The 21,137-nt window shown below is 44.4% G+C and overlaps 1 protein-coding gene across 1 annotated transcript in view; it reads right to left on the reverse strand.

The window, feature by feature from the left end:
- SLC35D1 (solute carrier family 35 member D1) overlaps window positions 1–21,137 on the reverse strand; it is a 58,312-nt gene that overhangs the window by 23,574 nt on the left and 13,601 nt on the right. Inside the window, exons 4-7 of the mRNA XM_068112289.2 lie at window positions 9,642–9,709; window positions 8,305–8,376; window positions 8,140–8,208; window positions 7,544–7,646 (exon numbers count right to left, since the gene is read on the reverse strand). Coding sequence (XP_067968390.1) covers window positions 7,544–7,646; window positions 8,140–8,208; window positions 8,305–8,376; window positions 9,642–9,709 — 312 coding nt within the window. The remainder of the gene's footprint in view (window positions 1–7,543; window positions 7,647–8,139; window positions 8,209–8,304; window positions 8,377–9,641; window positions 9,710–21,137) is intronic.

A 21,137-nucleotide genomic window follows, 5' to 3' on the forward strand; every position in this document is an offset into this window, starting at 1 on the left:
TATATATATATATATATATATATATATATACAGTGGTACCTCGGCTTACGAGTTTAATCCGTTCCGTGACGGAGCTCGTAAGCCAAATCGCTCGTAAGTCAAAGCAAATTTTCCCATTCAAATGCATTGAAATGCTATTAATCCGTTCCAGCCTCAAAAAAAAAACACCAATTTTTTTTGTTAGGTGCTTTTAAATAACAAAAATGTACTTTATAAATAACAAATAATGTATAAACAAGCACGACCTCGTATATACTGTACATAATACAAGAGAATGTAAAGAAATAAACTGGTTTTATTAAGCAGAGGAGAAGAGCATGCCAGGTGAGGTGTGCATGTTGTCGACTTGGCGAGGCAGTACGATCGTACTCCTTCTACGATATGTACGATTTTGAAGCAGAAGGAGTCCATAAAGGCTATAACGCCAGCCAAGGGCGTTACGATTATTTCAAAGCTCCGGACCTCTATCCATGAAGATATGGAGAAGTTGTTGTTTGTGTGGTTGAAGGAGAAGCAGCTCGCAGGAGATACCGTGACCGAGAGCATCATGTGTTTGAAAAGATTGAAACTCGGATATCGAGCACGGACCACGAGGTGTTTTTTCTTTTTTCTTAATCTCGGTTTCAGTGAACTTTTGCTCTGTGCTCACGTGTACTGTACCTGTACCTGTAATGGTACGTCAGAGGATGGCACCTGTTGTCATCATATTAAGTGCAAGATGTTCTGCATCGTAAGTTGGTACACCGTGGTCTTTCGGCGGTGTTTAAGCCGGCCGTCTTGGCTTCTGTCACCATTGGCATTGAGTCTTTCGATGTAGGTAGGTCGTTGTGTGCCGGTGCCTTGGCCGAATTCCTTCATTGCTGCATTGTTAGCTCACCTGGTTTTTTATACCACATCTTTGGTTATCGGACCAGCGAATGACGTCATCTCCAAAGTATGGCTTATTCTCACTTGTCTTGGACGATCTTCTACTTCTAGCCTTCCACCGTGCATTTGGTGTCCACTGTACTTACTGTACAGTGCCTGGTAAAATTGATGTAATGGGTTTTTGACCGTCAACGCCATGAACCGTCATGAACCGTCATGAACCGTCAACGCCATGAACCGCTAACACTCAAAAGCCCATTTATCGCGCCTTATAAAGCAAAACGCAAACCGAAAGCCATGCCTCTCAAGCGAGGTGTGCTTCCGTGGTCACGTGATCCACAGGTGTAGCTCATTATACCCGCACGCGCGACACGCTTTGGCGGTCACGTGACCAGCCACTCTGGAGGCGGGGATCCCCGCCGATAACGTCACCGGCTGGAGCAAGGAGATTCCTCGCTCATGTATTTCGACGATTGCGTGTTTTATATCCAAGCAGAGATGCTTTCACGGCAAGATAACCACGTGACCGGAACCGGAAGCCACAACCGGAAAATTCAAAAAAATAAATTTTTTGAGCTCGTACATCGGATCTCGGCTCGTATCCCAAAGCAACAAACCGCCCGAGCGACGGCTCGTATCCCGAAAAACTCGTACGTTGGGGCACTCGTAAGCCGAGGTACCACTGTATATATATATATATATATATATATATATATATATATATATATATATATATATATATATATATATATATATATATATATATATATATATATAGTGAAACCTTGACTTACGAGTTTAATTCGTTCTGTGACCGAGCTCGTAACTCAATTTGCTCGTTTCTCAAATTAAATTTCCCCATTAAAATGAATTGAAATGCTATTAATCCGTTCCAGCCCCCCAAAAACCACACCAAATTTTTTTGAAATATATATATAAAAATATCTCACGCTTTATATTTCACCTGTATGCAGCATACAAGTTGGCAGGATGGCCTGGACTGGAGGTACGCACACTTGACTCTAAACTGTCCAGCCTGGGTTTGAATCCCGACCCAGCTATAACCTGTCATGTCGGTGTTTCACAGGCAGGGCGATTCATCAATGTGTGTAACGCTAAACTGTGCGCCCCGTTTGCGTCCCATTAGTTGTTGGATGTTAAGGATCTCACCGTGTCTTCCACAAAGAGAAGGCGAGCTATCGCAGGGACTGTGAACAAGTTGTGGCCTGGCATGCTCTTCTCCTCTGCCGTTATATACATCCTCCTCGGCATCTTTTTCCAGAAGAGCCCTGTCTCGTCACAGTTGAAGATTTGCTGGGGGATGTATCCTTCGGCTTCTATCAGTTCGGCAAAAGTTATAATAAAATCTTCAGCTGCCTTCACATCCGAGCTTGCTGCCTCACCATGCCTGACGACGGAGTGAATGCCGGTCCTCATCTTAAAATTATCAAACCATCCCCGACTGGCTTTGAATGACTCTTCCGATGCCTCGTCCGTTGATGTTCCCGCCGTCTGCTGCACCAAATCCCCGTAAATGTCTCGTGCCTTCTCACAGATGATGCTCTCGGTCACGGTATCTCCTGCGAGCTACTTCTCCGTCAACCACACAAACAACAACTTCTCCATCTCTTCATGGACAGAGGTCCGGAGCTTTGAAATAATCTTAACGCCCTTGGCTGGCGTTATAGCCTTTATCGACTCCTTCTGCTTCAAAATCGTACATATCGTATAAGTACTACGATTGTACTGCCTCGCCAAGTCGACAACACGCACACCTCGCTCATGTTTTTCGACGATTACGTGTTTTATATGCAAGCTCGCTCGCTCGTAACTCAGATCTCGGCTCGCATCACAATGCAAAAAATCGACCGAGCGACGGCTCGTATCTCGGAAAACTCGTAAGTTGGTGCACTCGTAAGTCGGTTTCACTGTGTGTATATATATATATATATATATATATTGTTGCGGATATGAGATTGGCCTCCATCCATATCCGCTTGTAAATATTCCCCTATTTCCCCAATACTTCCCAACTATCCCCAATCCCCCATTCCCTAGTCCCATTTTCTGTAAACAACACTCTGTAGACCCGACCTCCCCCTTTTTCCCCCATTAAATGTCGCATCCAGGTCCACCGCATCTCACGTAGACAACTATAGGACATCTTGCTAGTTATTCTTAGTCTATGTCAGTTAAGGACTCGTTTCCATTAATTCTGACTCTTAGTTGCACCAGAATGTGATTGTATGGCACCGTTAGAAAGTTTAGGACCTCCCAATACCTCCCCGCAGCTCTTCCTCATGGTACAACAACAACAACAGCAACAACAGCGGCGGCGGCGCGGGGAGTGTGCGTCCTCACTCCGGCTTGGTTAGCCGCCATTGAACATGTGCTCCGACGGGGTTACCACGCGGGGGCTCGCTGTCAGCTCTTCGTCAAGGGCGGAGCCCGGTAACCCCCCGCACCCAATAGAAGCGGCGGACCGATTCCATCTGGGGCGGAGCCAACGAGCCGAGGGCGTGTCACTCCCCGCTGAACATGCGCAGGAAGAGGGAGGTGACGTCAGATGCGCCCACACCACGGAGAGAGAAGACGCCACCTCCAAGCGCTGACTACCTCCCCGCATCTCTGGACCGGACCGCGTTTGATTCTGCCCCAGAGCCAAGGTGCACCTTGTGCTATCGACTGCCTGCCCTTCCTTGCCATCAATCCCTGTGTAAGTCAGTCTTGTCCCGTTTGTCTGTGGTCTGTCGGGGATAGATAAGACTGTGTCTAAGTGCCCATCTTTTCTGTGCTTTACCTCTTACCGTGTAATCTACCCGTTTCTGCATCACCAATTATATCCTCCTCCGGAGGTCTTGAGAACTGTACCCCTTGTGTCGTTGTATTAATCCCAGCCGTTGTGTCCTTTCCTTCATTGATTTAGCATAGCGCGATTCGGCCAACGTTCGAGTGTAATCGGGTAAACTGTGCGAACACGCCGGCCATTCCGCTCGGTCAAGCAACATCTAAGTCGTGTCCGTAACAATATATATATATATATATTGTTGCGGATATGGGATTTGCATCCATCCATATCCGCTTGTAAATATTCCCCTATTTCCTCAATACTTCCCAACTATCCCCAATCCCCCATTCCCCATTCCCTAGTCCCATTTTCTGTAAACAACACTCTGTCGACCCGACCTCCCCCTATTTCCCCCATTAAATGTCGTGCCCAGGTTCACCGCATCTCATGTAAGACAACTATAGGACATCTTGCTAGTTATTCTTAGTCTATGTCAGTTAAGGACTGGTTTCCATTAATTCTGACCCTTTGTTGCACCAGAATGTGATTGTATGGCACCGTTAGGAAGTTTAGGACCTCCCAATACCTCCCCGCAGCTCTTCCTCACAGTTCAACAACAACAACGAGCGCAGGAAGTGCACGTCCTCACTCCGGCTTGGTTGGTAGGGGGTGTTGGGAGGGCACCAGGCCTTCCCAACGAGCCGCCATCAAACATGTGCTCGACGGGGTTACCAAATAGGGGCTCCCTGTCAGCTCCTCGTCAAGGGCGGAGCCCGGTAACCCCCGCACCCAATGGAAGCGGCGGACCGGCCCCAGTGGGGCGGAACCAACCAGCCGAGGGCATGTCACTCCCCGCTGAGCATGCGCGGTGAGAGGGAGGTGACGTCAGATGCGCGCTGAGCTTGAAGCAAGAAAGACGTCCCCTCCGAGCGCTGTGAGGCCTCCCCGCATCTTCTGGACCGTGCTTTATCCTGTCCCCGAGCCAAGGTGCACCTTGTGCTATCGACCTACCTGTCCCTTCCTGCCATCAATCCCTGTGTAAGACAGCCTTGTTCCGTTTGTCTGTGGTCTGTCTGGGCTAAGATAAGACGGTAATTAAGTGCCCATCTCTTCTGTGTCTTTACCTCACTGCCTTGTAATCTACCCCTTTTCTCCACCACTGTAATTATACCCTCCTCCGGAGGTCTTGAGAACTGTACCCCTTGCGTCGTTTCCTCTTTCCCAGTCGTCGTGTCCTTTCTCATTGATTTGGCATAGCGTGATTTGGCCAACGTCTGGGGGAATCGGGTGAGTTGGGGAAGAATCGGGGGAACTGTTCGGTCGCGGTAATACCAACCGCTCGGTAAATAACATCTTTAACCGCGTCCGCAACAATATATATATATATACATATATATATATACATATACATATATACATATATACATATATATACATATATATATATATATATATATATATATATATATATATATATATATATATATATATATATATATATATATATAATTATGTGTGCTGGTGACATATCCGAGCTCTAATTAAAAAAATTAAAAAAAGACGTTTTGAGAAATTTTATGAAAACTCCCACCCACTTTAAGACACATGGATAGACCCCAAAAGCTGCACAGGAAATTTGGTGGGCTGCCCAAAAACTGTGTAAAATCAATGTACCTTTAATAATGATGGTTAAGCTGAAGACAATGATGACGGTGATGGCTACGGAAGGGGGATTATTGCCTCTTAAGTGAAATGATGAAGGAAATTGTATATTACAGAAAAATTGCAAAAAATCTCAAGGGAACGGTGGTGTGCTGTTGACGTTAAAGTCGATACACGGATAATGTATACCGAACCCCCTGATGTGTTTACACGTGAACAATTTAATTCACTGCAAAATTTCTCGATAGACTGCATTCTTTATCTTTTTTCCCCCCACCTTTGGGAGAAAGATCGGCGACATACGGGTGTAAACTAAAAATCTCAATTGTATTGAGAATACCGAACCAGCGAATTTTTTTCCACATTCGTCAAGTGTCCAAACTGCTAAAGCTGAACCCGTGAATGAGTTTATATGAGGAGAGAGCGAGCAGCTTCGTCCGGGTGGAAACTGCAAATCATAATTGCGTTGATAAATTTTAGAAAACTTGTTTCCTTTGCATGAATTGTAAGCAAAATGTACCTTTGTTTCTTCAAAAGGTAACTTCTTATTTTATGATCAAAGAAGCATTGATTCTGTCTTCAAGTAGACGCCAGAGGCCTATGGAGTGTCAGAACTATGCAGAGCGAACAAAAAGGCGATTCGATTTTGAAGTCACTCCCTGAATGGGTGGCGCCCCACCTGAAGGTTGGACAGATTGGAGGAGAGTATTATAGTGCAGATACACTACATGACCAAAAGTATGCGGACACCACTTCTCATGGATTTGGCTGTTTCAGCCACACCCATTGCTGACAGGTATATATAATCAAGCACACAGCCATGCAATCTCCATAGACAAACATCAGCAGTAGAATGGGCCATACTGAAGAGCTCAGTGACTTTCAACGTGGCACCGTCATAGGATGCCACCTTTCCAACAAGTCAGTTCGTCAAATTTCTGCCCTGCTTGAGCTGCCCCGGTCAACTGTAAGTGCTGTTATTGTGAAGTGGAAACGTCTAGGAGCAACAACAGCTCAGCCGCAAAAGTGATAGGTCACACAAGCTCACAGAACGGGACCGCCAAGTGCTGAGGCGCATAAAAATAGTCTGTCCTCGGTTGCAACACTCACGACAGAGTTGCAAACTGCCTCTGGAAGCAACGTCAGCACAACATCTGTTCGTCGGGAGCTTCATGAAATTGGTTTTCCATGGCCGAGCAGCTGCGCACAAGCCGAAGAACACCATGCGCAATGCCAAGCGTCAGCTGGAGTGGTGTAAAGCTCGCCGCCATTGGACTCTTCTGGTGAAACTGCCAAAATCAAGACTCTGCTCACATTCACCCTTTCATTCCTCTTTTCTCCCACCTCTGGAACAAACTCCCTTACTCTCTTCAATCCCACTCCTCCCTCCAGGTCTTTGAAACAGCTGTTCACCATCTCGTCTTCCCCCATCCAAAACCTTGATCTTTTCTACCCCCGTTAATTCACCGCAGATCCACTTTTCTGAAATACCGACTTCTTTCCTGGAAGTCCTAGCCGTGTCCATGTGTTTTTTTTAACCTCTCCCACCCCCACCCCCACACCTCCTCCCCCCCCCCCAAGCCCTCTCCCTCCCATAGATCTCCTGATGTCCCTGCTCTAAATGTTGTACTTGTGTGATTCCCCCTCTCTCCCCATCTCGTCTCCCGCTCCCTTTATTTTGTCTTATTGTATGTGTCCGTTTTTTTTTTTGGTCATTAATGTTAGCTCTTACACGAGCCTGGATCTTGTAAATAAAAAAATAAAAAAATAAACTGGGTGTCCCACCTGCTGGCATGAGTTGGTTGAGGTTAAAGATCCCATGGTGTCCTTTGCTAAGATTCCCAATTCCTGCACACTCAGTTGAGTACCTCATGTCGGAAGATTGACGTGTCCAGTATTGCAACTACTTGACAATTAAGCTTCGGCAGACTCATGCACCAAATAGCACGAGGAAGATAAACAAAATTAATATCCTTTTCCTGTGTACGAAATGTTGTTGTCCTGTGTACGAAATGTATACGAGCTCCACCATGAGCTTTAGATCACCATAAATAAATAAAAAGGAACAGGAAAATGAGACCCTTGAAGTAACCCATGAACCTTTCCTTTGGTAATTCTCCTTGGAGTCCAAAACTAATGCATGACTGACACAACACACTGTTTTAAAGGTATACATCAAACAATCGAGCTAAGCAGATGTGTGCACATTGCCGTCGCAGTACGAACTCTGTCCTCGAGCTTTTGCTTGGTGTAAACACCGTTGGCTGCAGTGAATGCATCATTCAGCAGGATGCACACATAGCCAAACAGGTCAAACGCCAGGTCAGAGCTGCGGAGGCAATAGGAAAACAAATGGGACAGTCAGCAGAAAGTTCTCAAGGAACGACAGTAAACAACCGAACCATAATCACGTTCCAAGTGGAGGCTTTACTCTAGCATCATAAAATAGCTCGCTGCCCATTTTGGAATTTATAAAAATATATAAACAGGATATGGTAGATAACAACAACAGGGTGGGCAACAGGATATAGTAGATAAATATACATCTGCAACTCGAGATGGTGAACAGGAAAATTAGAAGAAATGGCAGTGAAGGTGCTGATGTACCCAAAACCAATCTCTTCAACAATAAAATAAAATAATAAATAAATAAATGAATTTTAAAGAGAGATGGGATCTCAAAAGTCCATAAATGAATGCAAGTAGGAAATTCACCGAGGACAGGGTGGCTTAAACGCAAACGCATGACTACGGTATCTAGTCATCCTTCCACACAGATGAAGCCATCGTCTTGTCATACAACTGCACAATTTTTTGTTTACCTGGCTGCCACAAGTGCTCCCAGAATCATTGTGAAGACGGTTGCTTTGACCGGGAAGCTCATGCGGTTTCTGACAAACAAGACGGAGTAAGTTAAAGCACTCTGGACAGTGTAAATGGTAAGCAGACAGATAGCAGCACTGTGAATCAAAAATAAATAAACTGACCCCAGGATGAGCATTTCGGCGAGCATGGTGAAGAGGATCGAAAAACGGCGCAACACTGTAAACATGGGCAGGCTGTGGGACAGACAAGAAACAACGCGTCACGTGCAGGGAAATACTGGCCACGCTCCCGGAAGCAAATAAAACTTCTGGGACCCACTTGGATGCTTTTGAATGAAGAAACCGCCGTGGTTATTTTGTGTTTAGACATTCTGGTTCAGGTCGGTTGCGAATTACACAATATTTGTTCTGTCATTGCCAGCGAGGATTCAAAATAATCGCTTCTTTGTGGCCTATGGCAAGACAGAGGCAGTGTTGTGGCACTGGCATTTTTGTCAGCCTGTGACCAAGAATGACTCCCAAATCCTACAAATAGTTGGCTTTCACCTTTGCCAGAGACAGTCAAAAATGCCGGGAAAAAAAAAATCCAAGAATCATTGTTATTATCTTACTATAATTCACCAAAGCTCGGGTCAATCGGATGAAAATTTATTTTTCAGATGAAAATTTATGATTTTGGAAGTTTGACTGAGTTGAGCTTTGACCTCAAAAATAGTTGGCTTCCAAATTTAGTGACTCAGTATGCAAATGCTGTTCAATTTTCAAGTCTATCAGATAAAAGATAACTTATAAATATAACCTCAATACCTTTGACCTCAAAATCAATAGGCTTCTTCCTTATGACCAACTCTACCATCTGGTGAAGTTTTGTGAAGATCGGTTTAAAATTGTTACCTGCAGGCAGGCGATTGACAGACAAACGACAGACAGACAGAACAAGCATTCTGAGTATTGCGCTGCAATACATGTCCCCTACCGGCATTCTGTCGTCCGGAAAACTGTTGGGGAAATTCCCAAAGTTCAAAGTGCCATAACTTTGTCAAAAATGATCGAAACGTCGTGAAGTTCGAACTTGATCTGTAACTTATCATGAGGAAACCATGTACCAAGTTTGAAATCATTAGCATTAAGAGTTTAGAAAAAAAGGCCGGAAAACTGTTCTTTGCTTGATGGACTGACAGACGGAGGGACGGAGTGCAAACCTATAGTCCCCTCCAGTGTACACCGGTAGGGGACTAATAACACACAAGAGTGACAAGACCAACGAATATATTTGAAAAATCTTAGATTTTGCAAGCAACAAAACAAATGACCCAATGATTGCCACATCAGGTCACGTGCTTTATTTACTATGATGGCCTGAGCAAGTCCGATGCAATTTCACCCAGGTGGAGATCGGATCGCTGCTTTATTCCTCGAGTTCATATTGCATCATTTTCCGAGTTCACGGCGCACGAGAATGTCAAGAAAACAACATACACGCCGAGTTTGGAGCTCACCTGAGCTTCTTGGTGCTGAGGAGACCGGTAAGTAGATTCCCAACGTAAATCAATGGCAACGGAAATATCTGAACGGCAACAAATTAACACGTTTAGGTTTGTGCACATGACTGTTTTCACCATTGCAACTTCAAAACATTAGGGATGCAGTTCATCCTTATGCTAACAAATTCATACCTCCATGTGCTGAACTACAAACAGAAACAACAAATAAAATTCCAGAGAAAGTGAAATTTGGCAAATGTGATCATCATTATCCAATTCACTCCACATGTGAGTTGCCTCCTTCCATTTCAGGCTTTCAAGTTGCAACCCTGACAGTTTTGCCAAATCTCTGGAGCCTGGAAGCAGTGAGCACACGGAATATTACCAAGCTGGACATAAAACAGGAGATTATACAAGCAAAGATTTCCAAACAATGCCTCAAATGCCATGAAACGTCACACACTCATCACAGACAGACACTCAGGGGCCCACAAAAGTAAGCCAAGACAGTCATTGCAGAAATTGCTGTGAAAGTTTAATTTCCCCATTAATCATGTCACATTGTTTCATTTTGGTACTAGCAGGGATCTGCAGAACATCCACGCAAGGTGAAATGTGACCGACCTCAAGTCCTCGACTCCCGCCGTCCACTCTTTCACAAACCCCAAGTCATCAACCCCCTTCCCAAAACCCCAATTATAAACCTCCACCTCCCAACCCCAAGTCATCACCATCCCCATTCCCCTCCCAACCCGAAGGCATCAATCCCCTCCCCACTCCAAGCCTTCAAATCTCCTTCCCACAACTCCTCAGACAGAGAAGGGAGAGGGGAAAGGGTAGAAGAGAGGAGAGAGACTTTTGTATCTTTTATTGTAAAGCAGTAGAAAAAGCAAAAGTGGTGAAACAGACAAACGTTACATATGCAAAGACGAAATTACATAATGTGTTCAAAAAAGTGATCACTATGTAATCAAATACACCGTTTGAACAGTGCAAAGTGCATTATTTAACACCCATATTTATATATTTTATCAGCTTTTTATCCATCTATATAATTATAAAATTGAAATCTTGCGTGTTTGTATGTAACATTCGATCGGTCCGGGGGCGTGGCTTACCCCTTTGAGAGAGTAGTAATATCCACCATTTTATTAACTCGCATAGCTTTGAGGCCTGTTTTGTAGGCCCGTGGTGTCTTGCTCTCTCTCTCAGTTTTATTTCAAATCAAATTCGATATATCATTTCATTTTTCACAGTCGCTAACATAGTTTTAGACTCAGTTGAAAAAAAACGGGAAGAAAATCCAATGAAAGTTTCCGTTTATAGAACGAAATGAATTCTGAAAGGCTTGTATCTTCAAGGCCATTGAGTCTGTTTCACGCCTTTATCTTCAATCTAAGTCACCATCTGATTTCATTTTTATCGATGGTTTTAGACTCGGTAAAAGAAATTGAGAACATTCATGCACACACGGGAAATTGCAGAGATATATTTTAAAAATCGCGCCACGTTGATATACGAAAATACACCGCCTAAAATAACAGGCATACAGTATATATCTTCGTCATTTCATTCAACATTATTACCCGGAAGTAAAATATGTTTCAGGAAATTACCGAGAGATATTTCTTCGATTTTTTTTATTATTTATATGCGCATACACTTTAAATAGGTTTATTTGAAATCTTTAATTTTCACAATGTAATTTATTTGTCATTTGATGATCGGCAAAACGATAGCACAAACACAATACTATTTGCAGGAAGAATGTCGTATCAACCCTCCGACGGCGCTACGGACGCGGACAACGAATCACACCTCACGTCTATGCACACGAATAGCAACATCCGCACGAATCAGTCATCAATGATTTTCATTGACGCGCCTGGAGGCACAGGGAAAACGTTTCTTATTAACCTGATTCTCTCTAAAGTGAGAGCGAGTGGAGAAGTTGCCCCCTGCGGCCTCATCTGGCATAGCTGCTACCCTCATGCCTGGTGGAAGAACAGCGCACTCAAGGTTCCAAATCCCTCTGACACCGAGGGAAGATGGCGTATGCAACATCGATAAAAATTCCACTATCGCAGACCTCTTTCGAAGTACAAAACTCATCGTGTGGGATGAGTGTCCTATGATCAGGAGAGAGAGAGTTTCGAGGCTGTGGATCGCACGTTGCGTGATGTATGTGACAACGACGAGCCTTTTGGAGGGATCTTGACGATATGCTGTGGTGATTTCCGTCAACGTGATCGGAGATAAGGGCCGAAATCACGTGTCACAGGTAAGTGATTTAGAACGCTGGAGAGGTGAGCCGAGCCTTATGGCTTGCTGGCCCAAATAATCTCCCTGATGTCCAGCGTTCGCTTTAGTTCTATTCTCATAGCTATTCAAACTGACATTGACCCAACGGGTCATGGGTCGTCTCGGGGTAGCATCATCAGCATCATTGGCTGAGGCGTAGCATAATTGGCTGAGGGGAAGCATCATTGGCTGAGGGGTAGCATCATTGGCTGAGGGGTAGCATCATTGGCTGAGGGGTAGCATCATTGGCTGAGGGGTAGCATCATTGGCTGAGGGGTAGCATCATTGGCTGAGGGGTAGCATCATTGGCTGAGGGGTAGCATCATTGGCTGAGGGGTAGCATCTTGGCTGAGGGGTAGCATCATTGGTTGAGGGGTAGCATCATTGGCTGAGGTGTAGCATCATTGGCTGAGGTGTAGCATCATTGGCTGAGGTGTAGCATCATTGGCTGAGGGGTAGCATCATTGGCTGAGGGGTAGCATCATTGGCTGAGGGGTAGCATCATTGGCTGAGGGGTAGCATCATTGGCTGAGGGGTAGCATCATTGGCTGAGGGGTAGCATCATTGGCTGAGGGGTAGCATCATTGGCTGAGGGGTAGCATCATTGGCTGAGGGGTAGCATCATTGGCTGAGGGGTAGCATCATTGGCTGAGGGGTAGCATCATTGGCTGAGGGGTAGCATCATTGGCTGAGGGGTAGCATCATTGGCTGAGGGGTAGCATCATTGGCTGAGGGGTAGCATCATTGGCTGAGGGGTAGCATCATTGGCTGAGGGGTAGCATCATTGGCTGAGGGGTAGCATCATTGGCTGAGGGGTAGCATCATTGGCTGAGGGGTAGCATCATTGGCTGAGGGGTAGCATCATTGGCTGAGGGGTAGCATCATTGGCTGAGGGGTCGCATCATTGGCTGAGGGGTAGCATCATTGGCTGAGGGGTAGCATCATTGGCTGAGGGGTAGCATCATTGGCTGAGGGGTTGCATCATTGGCTGAGGGGTAGCATCATTGGCTGAGGGGTAGCATCATTGGCTGAGGGGTAGCATCATTGGCTGAGGGGGCGACATCATTGGCTGAGGGGGCGACATCATTGGCTGAGGGGGCGACATCATTGGCTGAGGGGGCGGCATCATTGGCTGAGGGGCGACATCATTGGCTGAGGGGCGACATCATTGGCTGAGGGGCGGCATCATTGGCTGAGGGGCGACATCATTGGCTGAGGGGCGACATCATTGGCTGAGGGGCGACATCATTGGCTGCGGGGTGGCATCATTGGCTGAGGGGTCTTCTCCTCACTGCTCATTACTAAAAACTGCTCTTCTTTGTGAGGATTGATAAATAAAAGCAATTAGAACCAGTAAATTTAGTTTTATATGGCATTTTGCCTCTCTATTAGAAAGTGTGAGAAAATTATATATCTTTGCCATAGGTTGACCGTTGACCCCCACTGTAACCATGGTAACCCCTTAATTATATATAATAACATTGACCCAACGGGTCATGGGTCGTCTAGATGATGTATAGAAACCAAATTACATTTTAATACAGGTGAATACAAATCCCTTAAACAAGGATAAATGGTTATCTGTACACCTTAAAGGATTTTAAATTTGCCTTTTCCTTGTACGATGTATTGCCCTCTTTGCTGTGGCTGAAAACATTCGCTTAGAAAGTTGGCTAAAAACACTTCTATTGGATGTGTATTAGAGACAAAACCAAAAAGAAAAACTTTGAAAGTGAATTTTAAAGAAAGCTTAGTGCACATTTCATGAAGCAAACTAAACAAGAGAGAGAATTGCTTTGCAATACATCGTCAGGTTCACTATATTTTTTCGTAAAAAAAATTTGGATTAGCAAAACTATACATTTTTGGAATATTCAGAGCATGAGGAATCCAAAAATTAATGTTGGCATTTGCGTAGACGCCTGCATGGCCGCCATTTTGGATTTTCAAAATGGCCACCATAAAATACATAATTTGTGCTATCTCGGCTTCTAGTCAACCTAGAATGTTATTTAAATATGCTAATCCTATGTTTTCTGGGTCAAGAAAACCATTGGTGGGATCATTAGACTTCTAATCCTAACACTTGCTTCACTTTTAGGACTTTCCAGATGACACTCAGGACATTGATGAAGATCTGTAAAAGCATATTCCTGAACGGTATAGACCGAGTAGATCCTGTGTATCGGACTTATAGTTCAATCTGATACTAACAAGGCTGCTTTCTTGCTTTATAAACCCATACCTATAACTTCAAAGGACTTGCAATATCATGTATTATGTAATACAGTTATATCACAAATATAAAGACAATGGTTTTCAATTACCTTTGTTTGTTGCTTTTCTATAATCCTGAGCACTATTTTGAGGCCTTTATTGGATATTGGATTCCTTGACCCAAAAAATATAGTATTAGCATATTTAATTAAGTTTCTAGGTTGACTAGAAGCCGAGATAGCGCAAAATATGTATTTTATGGCGGCCATTTTTTAAATCCAAAATGGCGGCCATGCAGCTGTCGGATTCTCCATGCTCTGATGACTACAAAAATGTACAGGTTTGCTAATCTCCCAAAATTTTGAACGAAATTATATTTGTTAACATAGTGAACCTGACTAACATGTCCCATGCTGCTCCAAATTAGTTTTTCTTCCAAGCATAAAGGGCATAACTGTGGAAAATTGGAAAACGCCCCGAAACTCAAACTTGTTGTGTAACTTATCATAATAAAGCCGTGTACCAGGTTTCAGTGAATATGTTATTTATAGGGTATCGGGGAAAAAAAAGTGCAGAAAAGCACAGGTGGGACAGATGGACGAACGGACAGCAAACCTATAGGCCCCTCTGGGTAGGAAACTAATAAAGGAGTCAAACATACACATTAGATAATTATCGTGCTTCAGATTTACTATCGCAGTGACGATAATGGAGATTAATTATCGCGATAACTGCTGCTGCTCATCGATAAAAGCAATTAAAAAACCACCTTTAGAGGCCATTTTTCCCCACAAAGCGGGGGTTGGCCTTTTTCGGGAACCGTGGTTGTTGTTTTTTGGTCCCCTTTTTGAAGCAATGTTTTACGGCCGGATGCCCTTCCTGACGCCAACCCTTTTTGCCGCCTTTAACGACAAACAGGGAATTACCAGTGAACTGGTACTCAATTAGCCAACCTCGGAAGGATAAAAGCAATGAAGAGTAGAAAAGCGGGAGGGCCGACGGGAGTTGTGGGAGATATGTTCAAGGCAGCAGGAAGTTGGGGTGTGAAGAGAATGGCAGAGATTTGTAATCTGGTGGTGAAAGAAGGCCGCATTCCGGTGGATTGGGAACCGAGTACCCTCGTCCCTCTATACAACGGGAAAGGTGACCCTCTGGAGTGTGGCTCGTACCGAGCGATAAAGTTATTGGAGCATGGAATGAAGGTATTGGAAAGGGTGTTGGAGAGGAGGATAAGGAAGAAGGTGAAGTTCAACGAAATGCAGTTTGGATTTATGCCAGGAAGAGGAACAACAGACGCGCTCTTTATTGTGAGGCAGTTGCAGAAGTACATGAAGAGGAAGAAGTTGTTTCTTGGGTTTGTTGATTTGGAGAAAGCATTCGAAAGGGTTCCACGCGAAGTATTGACATGGGCATTGAGGAAGTTAGAAGTGGAGGAATGGTTGATCAGAGTAGTGATGGCAATGTACAAAAGAGCGCGCACGCCGCACAGCTGTAAGGACGAAGGACTGTAAGCTGTAAGTGGTGAGTTTGAGGTGAAGGTGGGAGTGCATCAGGGGTCAGTACTAAGTCCACTACTATTTGTAGCTGTGATGGAGGTGCTGGCTCAGAACGTGAAGGAGGGTTTACCATGGGAGTTGTTGTATGCAGATGATCTGGTGTTGATTGCAGAAAGTATGGATGGACTGAAGGAAAAGATGAACAAGTGGAAGGAATGTATTTATTTTTTTTCTGAAAAATCTGAAAGATAGTTTTCAGACTTTAATAAAACACCAATTTGCCAGATACAATGCAAAGAATTGCAAAATATATTATCAAACTAGCTTGGTGAGGCGAGCGCAGTCGTTACTGAGGAACGGGCTTATTTTAGCTGAGGATAATGACTGCACCTGAGTTGCTGTGTTGTCATGATTTACAGTAATCATAATACAAACGATTATTTTGCACAAATTTATTTGTAGTGTTTGTGCTATTACATTTTTATAAGCAATTTAGGATGAAGATTTAGGTTGAAAAAATATATAAAATTCAAAAAAGAACCCCTCAGCACATACATATGGGAGGGGTAGGTGCACACTGGAAGTTTGGGACGATTACACCTCACCACCACGTAATTCAAAACACCTCACCACCACGTAATTCAAAACACCTCACCACCACGTAATTCAAAACACCTCACCCCCACCAAATTTAAAACACCTCACCACCACATAATTTAAAACACCTCACCACCACGTAATTTTAAAAACCTCACCACCAAGTAATTCGAAACACCTCATCACCAACTAATTCAAAACCACAAGATCTGCCTGCAACCCTCTTATGGTTAAACTGCCAAAATTAAGACTCTCTGCTCACCTTCATTTTTTTTTTTTTTTTTTTTTTTTTTTCTTTTCTTATACTGAATCGAGGCTCGTGAAAGAGCTAACATTTACTTCACAAACAAATCAACCAGACAAACAAAATATATAAAAAGAGGGAGCGGAAAACAAGATGGGGAGAGAAGGGGAAGCACACAAACACAACATTTGAGAGCAGGGAGATGTGTGGAAGGGAGAGGGCTTGGGGGGAGGAGGCGTGGGAAGGTGGGGGGGGGGGGGGGGGAGGGAGAAGTATAAAACACAAGGACCACAAGGACTTCCAGGACAGAAGTTGGTATTTCAAAAAAGTGGAATTGGGGTGAAATTAGCGGGGGTAGAAAAGATCAAGGTTTTGGATGGGGGAAGATAAGAGATGGTGGTGAACAGCTGTTTTAAAGACCTGGAGGGTGGAGTGGGATTGAAGAGAGTGAGGGAGTTTGTTCCAGAGGCGGGAGAAAAGAGGAATGAAGGAGTGAAGGTGAGCAGAGAGTCTTGATTTTGGCAGTTTGACCATAAGAGGTTTGCAAACAGATCTTGTGCGACCTGTAGGAATATTTGCGGGACAGAGCCCAGAGAGAGCTGGGGGGGCAAGGCCAGAGAGGAGTCGGTAGAAGACGGAAAGACCACCAACCTGCCTGCGGTGAGTGAGTGAGAGGCCCTTGGAGTTAGCTTCATCGTGGGAGATTCCAATGATTCTGAATGCTTTGGTTTCAACAGCGTGAAGACGAGCTAGGTGTGAGGCAGGAGCACCAGCCCAGAGGGGAGAGCAGTATTCCATTGAGCTGCGGATGAAAGCCTTGTAAGTGGTGAGGAGCTCAGGTGTGCCAAGGAAGGACTTCGCACGACGGAGGATGCCCAGTCGGCGACTGGCTATGGAGGCCAGATTTGAAATGTGGTTTTCCCAGGAAAGATCATGGCAGATAGTGAGACCCAAAAGCTTGAGTGACAGAACTTCTTGGAGAGGATTATTCAGAAAGTGGATGGGAGGGTTGTCCAGTCGGTCTTTTCAGAGAGACATCGTAAGAGTGTGAGATTTGTCAGGATTGAAAGACATGTTCCACTTGTTTGCCCAGTCTGATTTTGTCCAGGTCTGCAGAGAGTGAGGAGGCTGCAGACTGCTGATCTGAGGGATGAAGAATGGAGCGACAGAGAGTAGAGTCATCAGCAAAGAGATACAGAGGATTTTCAAGAGAGTCAGAGAGATCATTGATGAAGACCAGAAAAAGCACAGGGCCCAGAACACTGCCTTGTGGAACTCCAGCCTGAACAGGAAGAGGAGATGAGAGAAACCCATTCAGGGCCACACGTTGACTATGACTAGAGAGGAAGTCCGCCAGCCATGCGTGGAGATTTCCATGGATACCAAAAGAGGAGAGTTTGGTGAGCAGAGCAGGGTGCCAGACCGTATCGAAGGCACGTGATATGTCAAGGGAGACTGCTCTAATTTCCTGTTTGGCAGGAACTTATGTATGGAGACAAAAGGTCTGAAGGTGAATATAGGAAAGACGAAGGTGATGGCAAGTGGTAAAGCATATGGTGAGGTGGAAAGAACTGGGAAGTGGCCATGTGCTGTGTGCAGGAAGGGTGTCGGAGTGAACTCCATTCAATGTACAATGTGCGCTGAGTGGGTTCATCAAAAATGTAGTGGTCTGAGGGTCATTAACCAGTGTGGCAGCTACATTCAAATGTAAGGTGTGCACAGACGGAGCTGCAGATGGAGGAAATGTTGAGTTGGATCTTGGAGACGGCATGAAGCTGGAAGGTGTGAAAACATTTTGCTACCTCGGAGACATGCTGAATGGAGAAGGTGGATCAGACACGGCAACGGTTGCTAGAGTGAGATGTGCATGGAAGAAGTTTTGGGAACTGAGTGGCATGCTGATGAGGAGGGGAGTGTCGTTGAAGCTGAAGGGAAGGGTGTATGCTGCATGTGTGAGAAGTGTTATGATTTATGGGAGCGAGACATGGGTCATGAATGTAGAGCAGCAACGAAGGCTGGAAAGGGTGGAAATGCGAATGGTTCGGTGGATGTGCGGAGTATCGTTGAGAGAGAGGAAGACAAATGATGAATTGCGAAAGATGATGGGAATAGAGCCTGCGATTGATGCTGTGAAGAGGAACAGGTTGAGATGGTTTGGTCATGTGTTGAGGAAGGATGAAAGTGACTGGTTGACAAGAGTGATGGAAATGAATGTAGAAGGAAGTAGAGGACGGGGAAGACCGAGAAAGACTTGGCTAAAGATGGTGGAAGAAATGCGGGCAAGGGGGTTAACAAGGAGAGATGCAGAAAATAGGGCAAGATGGAGAAGATTGTCATGGGGACCGCAAGGCTAACCCCCGCTCTAGTAGGGAAAATGGCCTTAAAATGCATGTTGTTGTTGTTGTTGTTGTTGTTGTTGATAACTGCTGCTCATGATGTAGTCGGTAAATCACACCTTGAATCCGGATATTGAAGCACATTGGCTGCGTTTATCTTCTCTCAAAAGATATGCCCGTATTAAATGCAGCGCTATAAAATAAAGGAGGTGAGTTTATATTTTAAATACAATTTTCATTAAATTCATCCAATTTCTAAAATTCACGTTTAAATGTCTATTTGTTTGATCTCGTTTTATCTGCGAGCCTGAACTCGTTTGAAGGTTCTACTCACATTAGCCTCCGTGAGTTTTAGCACAAAGTCCTCGGGGGAGCCAGGGCCCTTGAAGAATAGCTCACTGTTATTCATCTCAAAACGTGCATAGAAAGTGTTCAACTCATCTGGAAAAATCGACGGCTGCGTTGGTAATTCCCTGGGATTTGGCTTTGTCGTCCGTGATAAGTTGTAGTCCCTGCCACGTGTGACGCATCGGGTCCGTTGTACTTGCTCTCCATTTGTTCAGTGTGATTACCTCCGCCACCAAAAGTGGATGGAGGTTATGTTTTCACCACTGTCTGTCTGTCCACAAAATATCTCAAAAAGTTGTTGACGGATTCGGGCGAAATTAGGCAGAGATGTAGCGTATGTGACAAGGACGAAATGATTCGATTTTGGTGAAGATCCGGATTCGGATCCGGCTACCAGAATTTTTTAAGCGATTCTTCACCATTGGGAGATGGGGCCAAAAACGATGCATAGCAGGATATCTCAAAAAGTTGTGGACGGATTTGGACGAAGGTATATGGGAGGGTTGTCCAGTCGGTCTTTTCGGAAAGACATAGTAGGAGTGTGAGATTTGTCAGGATAAATGATGTTTTATGAAATCTGGGTTTTGATGAGGTTTTGATTTCTGGGCATTCAAATCTCTGATTATATGACATGCTCCCACAACAACGGATCCATCATAACAAAAGCACAACAACGCCTCTATTTTCTCAGGCAGCTGCCATAGAAAGGCCCTTTGCATCATAATAGGTTATACCCACCCCACACTCGATCTGATCTCACTCCTGCCATCAGGCAGGTGGAACCGTAGTTTTCCAACTCAAACCACCAGGTTCAACAATAGTTTCTTCCCCAAGGCTGTCTGCATTTTGAACAGCCACTGAATTGGACTTTGCTGCTGTTGCTGTTTTGTGTTATGCATGCAATTATGTCATACTGTATGTAAATTGTAGAATTGAAATTATAATTACCCTGCGCTCGTGAAGCGCAAAGCAGGGTTAGGCATTCTTTTGCGTGTGTACATGTGGTGTGTGTCTGCATTTTTAAAATTCATTTTCTCGGCAACAATTGGTCCGATTGACACGAAATTTTACCATAGGAGCACCTCCGCCTATATAAATATTATTCTTAATTATGACGTCATAGGTTAGGTACGGACACCATTTGGGAAAAACTTTACACCTCTAAGTCTCCCAAACCACTCAATGGAAAATTTTGAAACAAGGCCCATTGTGAAGTGCAACCCATGGGGAATAAGATATGTTGATGACATCACCGGTGCCTTCATTATCACGTCATAATTCGACAAGTACACCACTTGATCCGATCAGTATGAAAACAAAATTGTCTGCAAATGTAATGGAGATTAATTATCGCGATAACTGCTGCTCATGATGTAGTCGGTAAATCACACCTTGAATCCGGATATTGAAGCACATTGACTGCGTTTATCTTCTCTCAAAAGATATGCCCGTATTAAATGCAGCGCTATAAAATAAAGGAGGTGAGTTTATATTTTGAATACAATTTTCATTAAATTCATCCAATTTCTAAAATTCACGTTTAAATGTCTACTTGTTTGATTTCGTTTTATCTGCGAGCCTGAAGTCGTTTGAAGGTTCTCCTCATCAGCCTCCGTGAGTTTTAGCACAAAGTCCTCGGGGGAGCCGGGCCCTTGAAGAATATCTCACCGTTATTCATCTCAAAACGTGCATAGAAAGTGTTCAACTCATCTGGAAAAATCGACGGCTGCGTTGGTAATTCCCTGGGATTTGGATTTGTAGTCCCTGCCATGTGTGACGCATCGGGTCCGTTGTACTTCCTCTCCATTCGTTCAGTGTGATTACCTCCACCACCAAAAGTGGATGGAGGTTATGTTTGTCTGTCCGTCTGTCTGTGAACAAAATATCTCAAAAAATTGTGGACGGATTCGGACGAAATTTGGCAGGGATTTAGCATATGTGACAAGGACGAAATGATTAGATTTTGGTGAAG

Source organism: Myxine glutinosa, chromosome 1 (genome assembly GCF_964187855.1).
Source record: "Myxine glutinosa chromosome 1, kmMyxGlut1.1, whole genome shotgun sequence".
NCBI lineage: Eukaryota > Metazoa > Chordata > Myxini > Myxiniformes > Myxinidae > Myxine > Myxine glutinosa.